The following is a 13,903-nucleotide window of genomic DNA, read 5'->3' on the forward strand; positions in this document are numbered from 1 at the left end:
CAACATCAAATATAGTATAATTTATGTATAATTTTTTTTATAAGTAATTTACTCTTAAAAGAAAACAAAACCAATAATATGTACAAAGCATCAGAATTTGACAAATTAATAAATTCAAGAATAAAAAAACCTAAACTAGATAGATTACCACAATTGAATGAATTTACAATGAAAATGGAGGAGGAGGAGGAAAAAAAATATCTGAGCAAATTCCACATCGATAAGGTATCAATATGTCGCGCGACGAGGTTATAAGTCGATTTATAAATTTATTTTCTTTATATTACATTGACGATAAGATGTATATTATTCAAATTTATAAACATCCGATTGTAGTTTATAAATATTTTATTGCATGTATATAAATTTTTTTTTTTTTTTTTTTTTTTTTGTCACATACAAGATACGCTCCCGCCAAGTGGAAAAGATGATGGAAATTAGAGCGATCAATACAAAAATTAAATTAGAAAACAATATTGACAAATATCAAACTCAACATCAGTGTCATCTAATCCCTAAGCAACAATTTATTGTAGAAAAATTTTATAATTTTGCGAACAATCTTCCTATTTCGACTGGATTACTTCCTGTACTAAATCATTTATAAATATAACACTGCTTTAAAAATAATTTTTAAGTTGATACTTATCTATTTTTTTTTTTTTAAATTAATTGTTTGTAGACCTGGGAACATAATATTTGTTTTCTCATACCTCGCAGATTACGTAAAAAGTATCACAAGTTATTTAAAAGCCAACTGGAAGAAATAAAAAAATATTATGAAGCAATAATGCATGACTTTGGTGTAAATTATAAAATATATAAAAAAAATTTCATTTCATTAGAAGAATCGGGCTTCAAATTTCATGGTCATACAATTTATCGAGATAAATTTTTAAAAAACATTGAAAAACTTGAGTCGAAATATTTTCACCATCACAATTTGATTAAAAATATTTTTTTGCATCAACAAGTACCTTCTCTTCTTTTTGATTTTCGACGTTACCGTCTTCAGGGGACTTTAGATTTTTTTGAGTAAAGATTTTCATTAAAAAATATCAATAATTTTTTATATTAATTAACATTATTTTTTAGATTCTATGATTTAGTTAATAAAAATATAAAAAATGACACGTTGATAATAATTAAGAGTTATTACACTCACATAGTGACTCTGGTGACAACTAAAAAATACATTAATGATATATCAAGAAATATGATATCTTTATTTATAAAATCCGCGTCTACGTTATTAACGTACCAGATAATAAAAATTTTAATGACAAGCATCTCGGATCTGCTGAATGTACTCGAAGATAACTCAATCCGGCCATCATTATCCGTCACTTTAAAATGTCAAAACAACGATCTAGTTACATTACCAATTAAGGATTACTTTTTTTCTTGTTTTTATTATTTTATCGATGAGATAGCCTCTGCTGGTTTAAAATTACAACCACTCGAATCCTGGATTGACATAAAAAAAAATCAAGAATTTATCTCCGCGGTACTTCCCCAGTGGTTTATAATACAATCTTACTCAAGACTATCCAAAATTTTAGAAAATTATTGGAAACCCATTGACAATTACGTATTAAATCTTCAGAGTAAATTTAAAGTAATCTACAGCGCGGAAGCCCAAAATGAAATTCGTAATTTCATAGATTTTGATTACAGTTTTCAGGAGGGAAATTTTAAGTTAGAAGATTTTAAAAAATTAATCACTGAAATTGACGGTCTGCCAAATAATGAATACTTGGAAGACATAAAAATTTCACAATTGTCAGCTAAAAGTGGCCTAAAATATTACACCGAAATATTTTGCGGGTATATTATTCAAGAACTGCTTCAAAAGCAACGTAAATTCAATCGTGAAATCTGTTTGACTTTTGAAAAAGTTAAAAGTCAAATTTTGAATACCCCAGAGACCACGAAAGAGTTGTTGGAACTGGGAAAGTATATGCTGACACTAACGACAACGTTTATAAAAAAAATGGAGAAAAAAATAAATTTTTCAGTGTCTAAAATGCTGTCTGTAATTGAAATGACTACACTGGATTACGATGACATCGAGCTTAACCGTGAAACGGTCAATTGGCTTGTCAAAATAAAGCCAATCTTTGAGGAAGGCAACCTGCAATACGAGCAAATGAAATTTAAATTACAAGAAAATTTACAGTCTCGTAAAAATAATTTAATAACTTCTATTGAAGATTTATTTTCTTATTTAGAAATAATGGACCTGATGAACGATTCTGAGCGTATTTTTGACTATATCGAAGATATGAGAAAGTTAGTACGATCTCTAGATCGTTTTGATGACCAAATAAAGTGGATTAACAATGAGGAAAGTACTTTTAATTTTCCTCAAACATATTTTCCTCGATTAAAAGAACTCAAGGATATAATTATACCCTTTTATGAGCTAATTTATCAGGCTCGAAAATGGCAGCGAGACTCTGGGGTCTGGTTGGACGGACCTTTTGAATATTTAAACGCTTCTGTAATTGAAAATCGTACTGCTGATTATTATGCTTGGTTTAACAAAATTTATAAAGAATACCGGACTAAAATAAAAATTCAGATTGCTATTGGTTATCCTTACATTTTTGCAGGCTCCATCGATGATCCAGATCCTGTGAACCAGCCTGCGCCGATGAATTTGTGCCATCAATTATTGGAAAGCATCAAATGGTTAAAAAAATACATGCCATTGATTTGTTTGGTGAATCCTGCGTTAAATCAAAGACACTGGGATGAAATGTCGTTGATTGCTGGGTATGATATTACACCTGACGCTGGAACGACATTAAGAAAATTAATTAATAAAGATTTAATTAAAGATATGGGTAAATATGAAGCTATAAGTTTTAATGCTTCAAAGGAAGCAGCACTGGTGGATCTGTTTAACAAAATAAAACAAGAGTTGGATAATATTTTATTCACTACGATGATTTACAAAGATTCTGATGTGACTATTTTTACCCAATTGGACGATGTAATGCTGATTTTAGAAGAACACACGGTAAAACTTCAAGTAATACGAGGTTCTGCTTTTGTAAAACCCATTGAAAATAATGTAAAGCTATTTTACGAGGTTCTTGTGCGTATTAGAAATACTATAGACGAGTGGTTGAGATTACAAGTCCAGTGGATTTATTTATTGCCCATTTTTACAAGCCCTGATATAATTACGCAGTTACCGCAAGAAGCTTCAATGTTTTCAGAAGTTAATCAAACTTTTTGTGAAATAATGGAATCTGTAGCTTTAGATCGGAGGGTTAGAGTGTCAGCAGGTTCATTGGGAATGTTGGAAAAACTTAAAAAAATGAATGAACTAATGGAAAAAATAAATCAAGGAGTTGTCGAGTACTTGGAGAAAAAACGATTATTTTTTCCACGATTTTTTTTTCTTAGCAACGACGACATGTTGGAAATCCTTTCAGAAACAAAAGACCCGTTGCGTGTTCAGCCGCATTTGAACAAGTGTTTCGAGGGGATCGCAAAATTACGATTTAATAAAGACCGAGAAATTTATGCGATGACTGGTGATGACGGGGAAGAAATAATGATCCAGGAAATAATTTCAACTGATGCGGCAAAGGGGTGCGTTGAAAAGTGGCTTATAAAAGTTGAACAACAAATGGTTACGACAATAAAACATCAAATTATGGTCAGTTATTTTGATTACGAAGTTACGGAACGCGTTAAATGGGCATTGATCTGGCCTGGACAGGTTGTTTTGTGTGTTTCACAAATTTATTGGTCTTTGGCTGTTACTAATAGTCTTTTAACGCGTACGATTTCTGCTCTCGAGGCGCTTTACGATACACTAAAGGCTCAAATTATTGACATGGTTAATTTAGTTAAAGGCAAGTATAGCTGTTTATTATTATTAATTTATAAATAATTGTATTTTTTTTTTTTTTTTTTCTACCAGGTAAACTGAATACACAAAACCGCACGACTCTCAATGCATTAATAACAATAGACGTTCATGCTCAAGATGTAGTGAAGCTATTGATCGACAAAAGAATCACCAGTGAGACAGACTTTGAGTGGCTGGCACAGTTACGTTATTATTGGCAAGACAATGTACTCGTTAGAATAATAAACTCAACTGTTAAATACGCCTATGAGTATTTAGGCAATTGTTCCAGACTTGTTATTACACCGTTAACTGATCGGTAAGTTTTATTTTTAATTATTTATAGTAGGATAAAAATTTAAACGGTTTAATACGCTAATAGAATTATTGCTATTTTTTATCTCAATTTTCCAATATTTAATTTTTGTTTAATAATAATAATAATAATAATAATAATAATAATAATAATAATAATAATAATAATAGATGCTATCGAACATTGATTGGAGCTTATTCCCTTCATTTAAATGGCGCTCCAGAAGGTCCTGCTGGTACTGGAAAAACTGAAACGACCAAAGATTTAGCTCGAGCAATAGCAGTCCAGTGTGTCGTTTTCAATTGTTCAGAAGCACTTGACTATAAAAATATGGGAAAATTTTTCAAAGGTTTAGCTGCTTGTGGAGCGTGGGCTTGTTTCGACGAGTTCAATCGCATTGAACTGGAAGTCCTCTCAGTAGTTGCTCAACAAATTCTTTGTATCGTTCAAGCAGTGCGAGCTCACTTGAAAATATTTATCTTTGAAGGAACGGAACTGTCATTAAATTCAGCGTTTTATATATGTATTACAATGAATCCTGGATATGCAGGTAGATCTGAGCTTCCTGACAATTTAAAAGTCTTATTTAGAACTGTCGCGATGATGGTTCCTGATTACTCGAAAATTGGAGAAATATTTTTGTATTCATCTGGATTCAACTATGCACGAATTTTATCATTAAAAATAAAAACTACTTATCAACTTTGCTCCGAGCAATTGTCAATTCAGTCTCACTATGATTATGGAATGCGAGCTGTAAAAACGGTGCTATTAGCAGCACAAAATTTAAAGATAAAATTTCCAGATGCAGATGAAACTGTTTTGATACTTCGAGCGATAGTTGACGTAAATTTACCTAAATTTTTGGCTCACGATGTTCCACTTTTCCAAGGAATTATTTCCGATTTATTTCCAGATGTACAATTGCCTTTGCCAAATTATCAAGTTCTTTTAAAAGCTATCAAACAAATTGCCGAGTCACGTAACCTTCAACCAGTAGACGGATTCCTTTTAAAAATAATTCAAACTTACGAAATGATGATCGTAAAACACGGATTCATGCTTGTAGGTGATCCATCTGGTGGAAAAACTTCTGTTCTCCATACTTTAGCAGACTCCTTGACTCTAATGGCCCAATGGGGCAATGATCTAGGCGCTGAAACAATTTACACTACCATAAATCCAAAATCAATAACTATAGGTCAATTGTACGGGCAATTTGATCCTGTGTCTTCAGAATGGACCGACGGAATTTGCGCGGTGGCCTTCCGGCAATATAGTATGAATTCTGAAGACTCATCCAGAAAATGGATCATCTTTGACGGACCTATTGATGCAGTATGGATTGAAAATCTCAATACAGTTTTAGATGACAATAAAAAACTTTGCTTGACTTCGGGTGAAATTATACAGATGACCGGTACCATGTCAATGATTTTTGAGGCTATGGATTTGATTCAAGCTTCACCAGCGACTGTTTCTCGATGTGGAATGATTTATATTGAGCCTAATGTCCTTGGGTGGCGTCCTATTGCGGAATCTTGGTACAAAACTCTTCCCTCTTGGTCAGACGGGTATTTAAAAATAATCAAAGATTTGTTTGAGTGGTTAATTGACGCTTGTTTAGAATTTACTAAAAAAAAATGTAAGCTTACCTTGTATGCAGGGCAAATCAATCAGGTAACAAGTACTATTAATTTATTTAAAATGGTGATGGACGATGCAGTATATGATCCAAGAAACAAAAATTTAGAAGAAATTAAGGATAATATTAAATGTTGGATTCAAGCAGCAATTATTTTTTCTATCGTTGGGGGACTTTCAGGAACTCTGGATCGTGATTCTCACCGTAAATTCAATGAATTTTTCACAAGTATTTGGAAAAATCAAAACTCTAATTTACCAATACCTGAAAGTATCAATCAAGATATTATTTTATTGCCTTCAGAAGATATTAATGACAGTTATTACGTTTTTCACGGCAAAGGTCACTGGAAAGCATATTCAGAAGCTTTGAAAACTGAAATTCCTGTTGAAACTTCCAGTATCTCACAGATGTTGATACCAACTGTTGATACTGTAAAATACCAATATTTATTTCAGAAACACATCAAGTACAACAAAAAATTTTTGGTATACGGTGCAACAGGTACGGGAAAAAGTTTTTATATCCAAGATTTGATGACAAATAAACTTAAAGATAATTTAAATTATATACCGAATTTGATAACATTTACTGGTCAAACCACCGCGGCATTGGCTCAGGAACTAGTAATTTCAAAGTTAAAACGTCGAAAATGTCACTACGGTCCTGGAAAGGGTAATTCATACGTGGTGTTTATCGACGATATTAATATGCCTGTCAAAGAAGTTTACGGAGCCCAACCGGCTATTGAACTGCTGAGACAAATGTTCGACCATGATTACTGGTACGATTCTAAGGAACCTTATAAAATAACTATTTCCGATACATTATTTATTTGTGCGATGAGTCCACCTGGGGGGTCGCGCCAAAAAATTTACCACCGATTTTTGAGACACTTTAACTTATTCACCATCAACGAATTTACCGATCAAAGTATTTTTAGAATATTTTCTACAATTGCTTTAACGGGTTATAAAAAAAACGGATTTGCTTCAGATATAATTGTCACGGTAAATCCAATGGTCAATGCAACTCTCGAGATATTTAAATATATAATCAAGGATTTAAGACCCACACCAGCTAAATCTCACTATGCCTTTAATCTAAGAGACTTTGCTCGTGTAATTACCGGGTGTGTTATGTTAAAAAAGGATTCTGTCAAATCAAAGTCTATTTTTACGCGTCTGTGGGTCCACGAAATTCTTAGAGTTTTCGGAGATCGTTTGGTAGATAACGAAGATCATTTATGGCTCTTTGATAAAATTAAACAAGTAGTTTCAAAAACGCTTAAGGATTCATTTGAAAATATTTTCAATCACTTGCCAAAAGAAAGAAATGACCAATTGACTGAAAAAAGCCTCGATAGTTTGATATTCGGGAATTTTATGGATGATTCTTTGGATAAAAAATACGAAGAAGTAACCTCGATGGAGTTATATCAACAAATAGTGCTGCAGAATCTTGAAGACTACAATTTAACACATCGGACTGCTCTGGATATTGTGATATTTCGTTACGCATTGGAGCATTTAGCACGTGTGAGCAGAATTATGGCGACACCAGGAGGTAATTTATTGATGGTTGGAGTCGGGGGCTCTGGCCGACAATCATTGACTAAATTAGCCGCGGCTATGGCCGATTATGATTTATTCCAACCGGAAATAACTAGCACTTACGGCGTAAATGATTGGCACGAAGATATTAAAAGGATTTGCAAAATGTCTGGAGCTCAAGGAAAAGATTTAGTTTTTCTTATTTCAGAGAGTCAAATCACAGAGCAAGTATTTCTATCTGACATTGACCAGCTTTTGAATGCCGGAGAAGTTCCTAATTTATTTAATGGAGAAGAGAAACAAGAAATAATCGAAATTTGTCGGTTGACAGCTGCCAAAGAGGGGGATAATGGTGTCATTTCTACAGGATCGATCGTTTCGGTACTGGCATACTTTTTAAGCCAGTGTAAAGAAAAACTTCATTTTATATTATGTTTTACACCAATAGGAGAGTCATTTAAAACTCGTTTGAGATTGTATCCGAATTTGATAAATTGTTGTACTATCGATTGGTTTAAAGTTTGGCCAGAAGAAGCCCTCGAGCAAGTTGCTGTTAAATTTACTAAGGATATTAATGTCGATGATCAAGTAAAAGTTAACGCGGTGATAGCCTGTAAGTATTTTCACGTTTGTGCTAAAAATATCGCTGAAGAGTTCTATAGAATAACTGGAAGGCGAACTTACATTACTTCAACGGGATTCTTAGACTTGATACGGAATTATGCAAGGCTGATCAATATAAAACAGGAAGAAATAATAAAAGTCCGAGCTCGCTATGTCAATGGCCTTAATAAACTCGCTTTCGCAGCCGAAGAAATAAAAATAATGAAAATAAATGTTGAGACTTTAAAGCCACAATTGGAAGCTTCTGCTCGAGAAACCGTTGAAACTATGAAACAAATAAAAAATGAGAGTAAGGGAGTTGAAGAAGCAACTATTCAAGTTAAGAAAGATGAACAAGTTGCTAATCAGCAAGCTGAAATTGCTGGGGCATTAAAAATTGAATGTGAAGCGGATCTTGCTTCAGCACTTCCTGTTTTGGAAGAAGCTCTTAAATCTCTTAATACTCTAAAGCCAAAAGATATTTCATTGATAAAAACTATGAAAAATCCTCCAGCTGGAATTAAATTAGTAATGGCTGCTGTTTGTGTAATGCTCAATATTCCTCCTGACAGAAAACCTTCACCAGACACGGGAAAAATAGTCCTTGATTACTGGAAGCCCAGCAAAAAATTGCTTAGCGATATTAAGTTTCTGGATTATCTGAAAAATTACGACAAAGATAATATCCCTTTGCAAACAATAGAAACAATAAAACATATTTATATGATGGATAAAAATTTTGAGCCGCGTGTTGTTGCCAAAGCTTCACAAGCAGCTGAAGGACTTTGCAAGTGGATTCATGCAATGATTCTCTATGATAAAATCGCTCGAGAAATTGCTCCAAAAAAACAAAAACTCCAATATATCGAAAAAGAATATTCAAATACAATGATTATATTGAAGGAGAAGCGTATTGCGTGTGCTGAGTTAACTGGAAAATTAACAGTTTTGAAGGAGAATCTAGAAAAAATTTTAGAAAGGAAAATAAATCTTGAAAATCAGGTGTCACGATGTCGCAATAAATTAATACGAGCTGAAAAATTAATCAGTGGATTGGGAGGCGAGGAACGTCGCTGGTTAACAACTGCTGAAAATTTAAAAAAATCTTATGAAACTCTGCCGGGAGACATTTTAATATCTTGCGCTATAATAGCTTACTTGGCGCCATTTACATCGGTTTATCGGGCAAACAATATCGATAAATGGATTCAGTACATTAAAAATTTAAAAATTCCCTCTTCAGAAGATTTTTCCTTCGTCAAAATTCTGTCCAACGATTTACAAATAAATACGTGGAATATTTCAGGTTTGCCTAGGGATATATTTTCTACGGAAAATGCTGTTATTATGGCTAACAGCAAACGTTGGAGTTTGTTTATTGATCCACAAAGCCAAGCTAATAAATGGATTCGCACGATGGAGAAATTCAGTAATGTTGAAATCATCAAATTAACAGATAAAAATTATATGACTGTTGTAGAGCGGTCTATTGAGTTTGGCTATCCGGTATTAATTGAAAATATTTATGAACAACTGGACGCTTCGTTGGATCCAATACTCATGAAAAATATCTACCAAGTTGCCGGAGAGTTTTATATAACTCTTGGTGAAAAAATAATCAAGTATGATGATAAATTTCGATTATATTTTACAAGTAAATTACGTAATCCTCACTACATACCGGAGATTTTCAATAAAGTTACAATTATTAATTTTTCTTTGACTAAAATTGCGCTTGAGGATCAACTTTTGGGGATTGTTGTCGTTAAAGAACGACCAGAATTGCAAAAAAAACGAGAGCATCTGATAATTCAGGGAGCAGCTAATAAAAAAGCTCTCAAACAAGTTGAAGATAGTATCCTAAAAACTCTATCATCAGGTACGGGTTCAGAAATTCTTGATAATGAAGAGGCCGTGGGAATACTAGATTCCTCTAAAATATTGACCTTAGATATAATTAAGAAGCAACACGCTTCCGAAGATACTCAACGAGAAATAGAAATTGCGAGGAATGATTACGCGTCAATTGCTAAATACACTTCAGCGCTTTACTATACATGTACAGATCTTTCAAATATTGATCCAATGTATCAGTATTCACTAACGTGGTTTATAAATCTTTATGTCACTACAATAGAAAATGCTCATAAAAGTAAATTATTGAAAAAACGATTAAAATTTTTACGAGATACTTTTACCTACAATCTCTACCAAAATATTTGCAGATCATTATTTGAAAAAGATAAACCGGTGTACGGATTTATTTTATACACAACAATATTAATTTACCGCCAAGAAATAACTATAGAGGAATTGAATTTATTTTTATCTGGAATAAATATAAAGAAAACAATGAACCCGGTTGATTGGTTGCCAGACAAATCATGGATGGAATTATGTCAGCTGAATTCTCTGGGAGTATTTAAAAATTTTCTATCAGATTTTTTGAATAATTTGAATGCTTGGAAAAATTTTTATCATACAGATGATATTAATTTTAAAGATACACAATTGCCGACACCTTGGGACAAAAACCTTACGGAATTTAATAAATTAATAATTATAAAAATAATACATCCGGATAAAGTTTTGCAAGCGATGATTAAATTTATCAAACAAGGAATGGGAAATAAATTTATCTTGCCGGTTACTTTCGACCTTACTAAATCTTATAACGACTCAAACTCGTTGAATCCTTTGATATTTATTTTATCCCAGGGCTCAGATCCTACTGCGTCGCTATTTAATTTTGTAACGGCAATGAATTATCAAGATAAATTCAGTTCTGTTTCTCTGGGACAGGGTCAGGGTGCGCGAGCTGAAAAATTAATTAGAGACGCGCAGAAAAATGGCGACTGGGTTTGCCTGCAGAATTGTCATTTGGCCGCCTCATGGATGCCAGAATTGGAAAAAATTTGCGAGGAATTTGACTCAACTAATACCTCTGTTAATTTTCGTTTATGGTTAACAAGTTATCCTACACTAAAATTTCCCATTTCTATTTTAGAAAACGCTATTAAAATGACAAACGAACCGCCCAAAGGACTCCAGCAGAATTTAATGCGACTGTATTCGTCAGAGCCGCTAAAAAATCACCTATTTTTTGACAGATGTCCGGGAAAAGATAAAATATTTGCCCGGTTAATTTACGGGCTCTGTTTCTTTCATGCTGTAATACAAGAACGAAAAAATTACGGTCCTCAGGGTTGGAACATCCCTTACGGCTTTAACGAGTCAGATTTTGAAATTTCTATAACTCAATTGGAAATATTTATCAATCAATACAATCAATTACCACTGAAAGCAATTACTTATTTAACTGGAGAGTGTAATTACGGTGGACGTGTTACGGATGACCGTGATCGCCGTTGTTTGCAAACAATTCTTCAGGATTATTACAACGACCAAATAATATCAAATGACCAGTACAAATTGACTGAAAGCTCTGATGAATGTTACTCTGTACCTCGGAAAAATAATTACCAAGAGTATGTTAAACAAATCCAGAGAATGCCACTGGATTCTCAGCCGGAAGTCTTTGGTTTGCATAACAATGCAAGGATTACCCGTGACTTGGAAATATCCAGACTTTTTTTTGAGTCTTTGGGAAAAATCACTGGTACAGTGTCTCTTGCGAGTGGAGTTACTGCTACAGGGGATTTTGGTTCTAAGCAAGATGAATCGCTCTTGGCAATAAAGAAAGAAATTTATGAAAGACTTCCGGATTTATTTGACCTCGAAGCTGCAGTAAAAAAATACCCGGTGCGTTATGATGAATCTATGAACACGGTATTAATTCAAGAATTAGAACGTTACAATAATTTGTTAGATGCTATTCGCACGAGTCTTGAAATGCTTGAGAACGCTATCAAGGGAATTATTATTATGACTACTGACTTGGAAGTAAGTGTATTCATTATTTTGAGATTTAAAAAATTAATATAATGGGGATAATATTTAATATTAATTAATTATTTATAGATTATTTATGATGAAATACTCAGTAACAAAATACCATCATTATGGATAAAGTTTAGCGCGTATCCTTCATTAAAATCGCTCGGTAATTTTATCAGTGATTTGATAAAACGTTTAGAGTTTTTAAAAAATTGGGTGGACCACGGCAAACCTGATAAATTTTGGATTTCTGGATTTTCCTTTGTTCATGGATTTTTGACTGGAGCAATGCAAAATTTCGCTCGAAAGTACAAAATATCAATCGACAAAATAGAGTTTGATTTTGAGGTATTTAGTTATCCGGAAAACAAAATCATCACCTAAAATGAAATTTTTAATCAACAGGTTATGTCAGAGGAGTTAAATTCAGCCCCAGTAGACGGTGTCTACATCTACGGATTATATTTAACCGGTGGTCGTTGGGATTCATCGAGAAAAGCCCTCGCTGAGAGCTATTTGAAAATTTTATACGATCCAATGGAAAGTATCTGGCTGAAGCCAACAGAAATAATAAATATAAATCGGCATAATCCGATTCGATATGAATGCCCACTGTATATAACATCCGAACGATTTGGAATACTTAAAACAACGGGGCATTCAACAAATTACGTCTTGATGATTTTGCTTGATACGGAATTACCAGTTAGTCATTGGATTAAGCGAGGTCTTGCTCTATTATGTCAGCTTAATGATTAGACCCAATTATCCATCATTGTAATAATAATAATAATAATAATAATAATAATAATAATTTTTAGAGTATTATATATTATTCAAGCTCAAGGTATTACATAAATATTAATTTAAAAAAGACTGTTGGTCTTGCAGTAACTTGGTTTGATTAATTAAAATGAAAATAACTTAAAAAATTCAATGAAAGGGTGTGGTCGGGTTGCTAGGAAAAAATCAGTGCATTCAATAATGCTTTTGCATCATACATATAAACTCAATGCAGTAGACCAATGCTGGTGCCAGTGACACTAAATCTCAACTCAACTGGATAATACTATCCAGTACAGTATCCTAGTATTCCTAGTATCCAGTTATCTAAGTAACCAGCAGAGTTACACTATTACTAGACGACGTGGATCCGCTAAATGAGAGTAAAAACTTTTAAACTCAATATACCTACCTGGCATATTATTTTAAGTATTAGAGTACCACCATTCTATATACATATCCAACATATACACCAGAGAGCATGAATCCATTACTCGAGACTGCTTGAAACGCGCATTACACTGCAATTTAGCGTCTGCGCAAACCGCAAAGAGGATATATTTTACTCCATATAAATACATGCTTTCCATCTTCCATCATATGCATTTAATTAACAATTAAATCATTTAAACAATTATTAATCCAAAATCCAGCTGGCTTCCTTTGCTACCTGTCATATTCTATTATATATCATATGTATTTATGTATTTATACCCTCTTTCATTATTAACATTATTAACATATATTATCATTAATCAAATACTTACTTTATTAATAACATTTCCATTAATTTTAATGTAACAGCACCATTTTTATGTTCTGTTAATTTGTTAAATATTACGTCGCAACCTGATTATAAAAATATTCTATTGTCTATTTTATAATGTGTTAATTGGATAGATGTCCAACTTCAAGATCTTACATCCAACATACTGCTTGGAGTCGACTACGAATAACTGTAAATAAAAATAAACAAGTGGTTATTCGTCATCAAGTCATGGAGAGTGATTATCAATGCAAGTACTTGGACTTGGTATCAACCAGCAATAGTTGTTATGTGATACCTACTAATACCAGGACACCACCAGCAGCCACCACACAACTAAAGTTTCATAGATACAAACAGACCAAATCCAATACATTCAAGAAAATCAAGTATTATATATATATATATATATATATATATATATATATATATATATATATATATATATATATATATAAGAACAAAGTTGACA

The 13,903-nt window shown here is 32.8% G+C and overlaps 1 protein-coding gene and 1 long non-coding RNA gene across 4 annotated transcripts; one reads left to right on the forward strand and one right to left on the reverse strand.

Moving 5' to 3' along the window:
• The first annotated feature begins 78 nt into the window (after positions 1–78).
• On the forward strand, positions 79–12,679 carry Dhc62b (Dynein heavy chain at 62B). Its single transcript, XM_074254854.1, has 8 exons — positions 79–225; positions 404–589; positions 683–1,035; positions 1,096–3,872; positions 3,941–4,187; positions 4,355–11,888; positions 11,967–12,230; positions 12,288–12,679. The coding sequence occupies exons 1-8, from the start codon at positions 79–81 to the stop codon at positions 12,639–12,641; spliced, it is 11,862 nt and encodes a 3,953-aa protein (XP_074110955.1). The 3' UTR covers positions 12,642–12,679.
• On the reverse strand, positions 603–13,838 carry LOC141535076 (uncharacterized). 3 transcript variants are annotated; one of them, XR_012480544.1, is made up of 6 exons: positions 13,433–13,838; positions 13,078–13,345; positions 6,156–6,261; positions 5,840–6,093; positions 2,606–2,798; positions 603–757 (listed from the first exon to the last, which is right to left on the reverse strand). It is a non-coding gene; the product is annotated as an uncharacterized LOC141535076 (long non-coding RNA). The 3 variants fall into 3 exon arrangements; XR_012480543.1 differs by lacking the exon at positions 603–757 and adding an exon at positions 2,361–2,501; XR_012480545.1 differs by lacking the exons at positions 603–757; positions 2,606–2,798 and adding exons at positions 5,392–5,511; positions 5,609–5,745.
• Positions 13,839–13,903: the final 65 nt, after the last annotated feature.

This window comes from Cotesia typhae, unplaced genomic scaffold, assembly GCF_013202065.1.
Source record: "Cotesia typhae breed Kobodo isofemale line unplaced genomic scaffold, CoteBio_Ctyphae scaffold_13, whole genome shotgun sequence".
Lineage (NCBI taxonomy): Eukaryota > Metazoa > Arthropoda > Insecta > Hymenoptera > Braconidae > Cotesia > Cotesia typhae.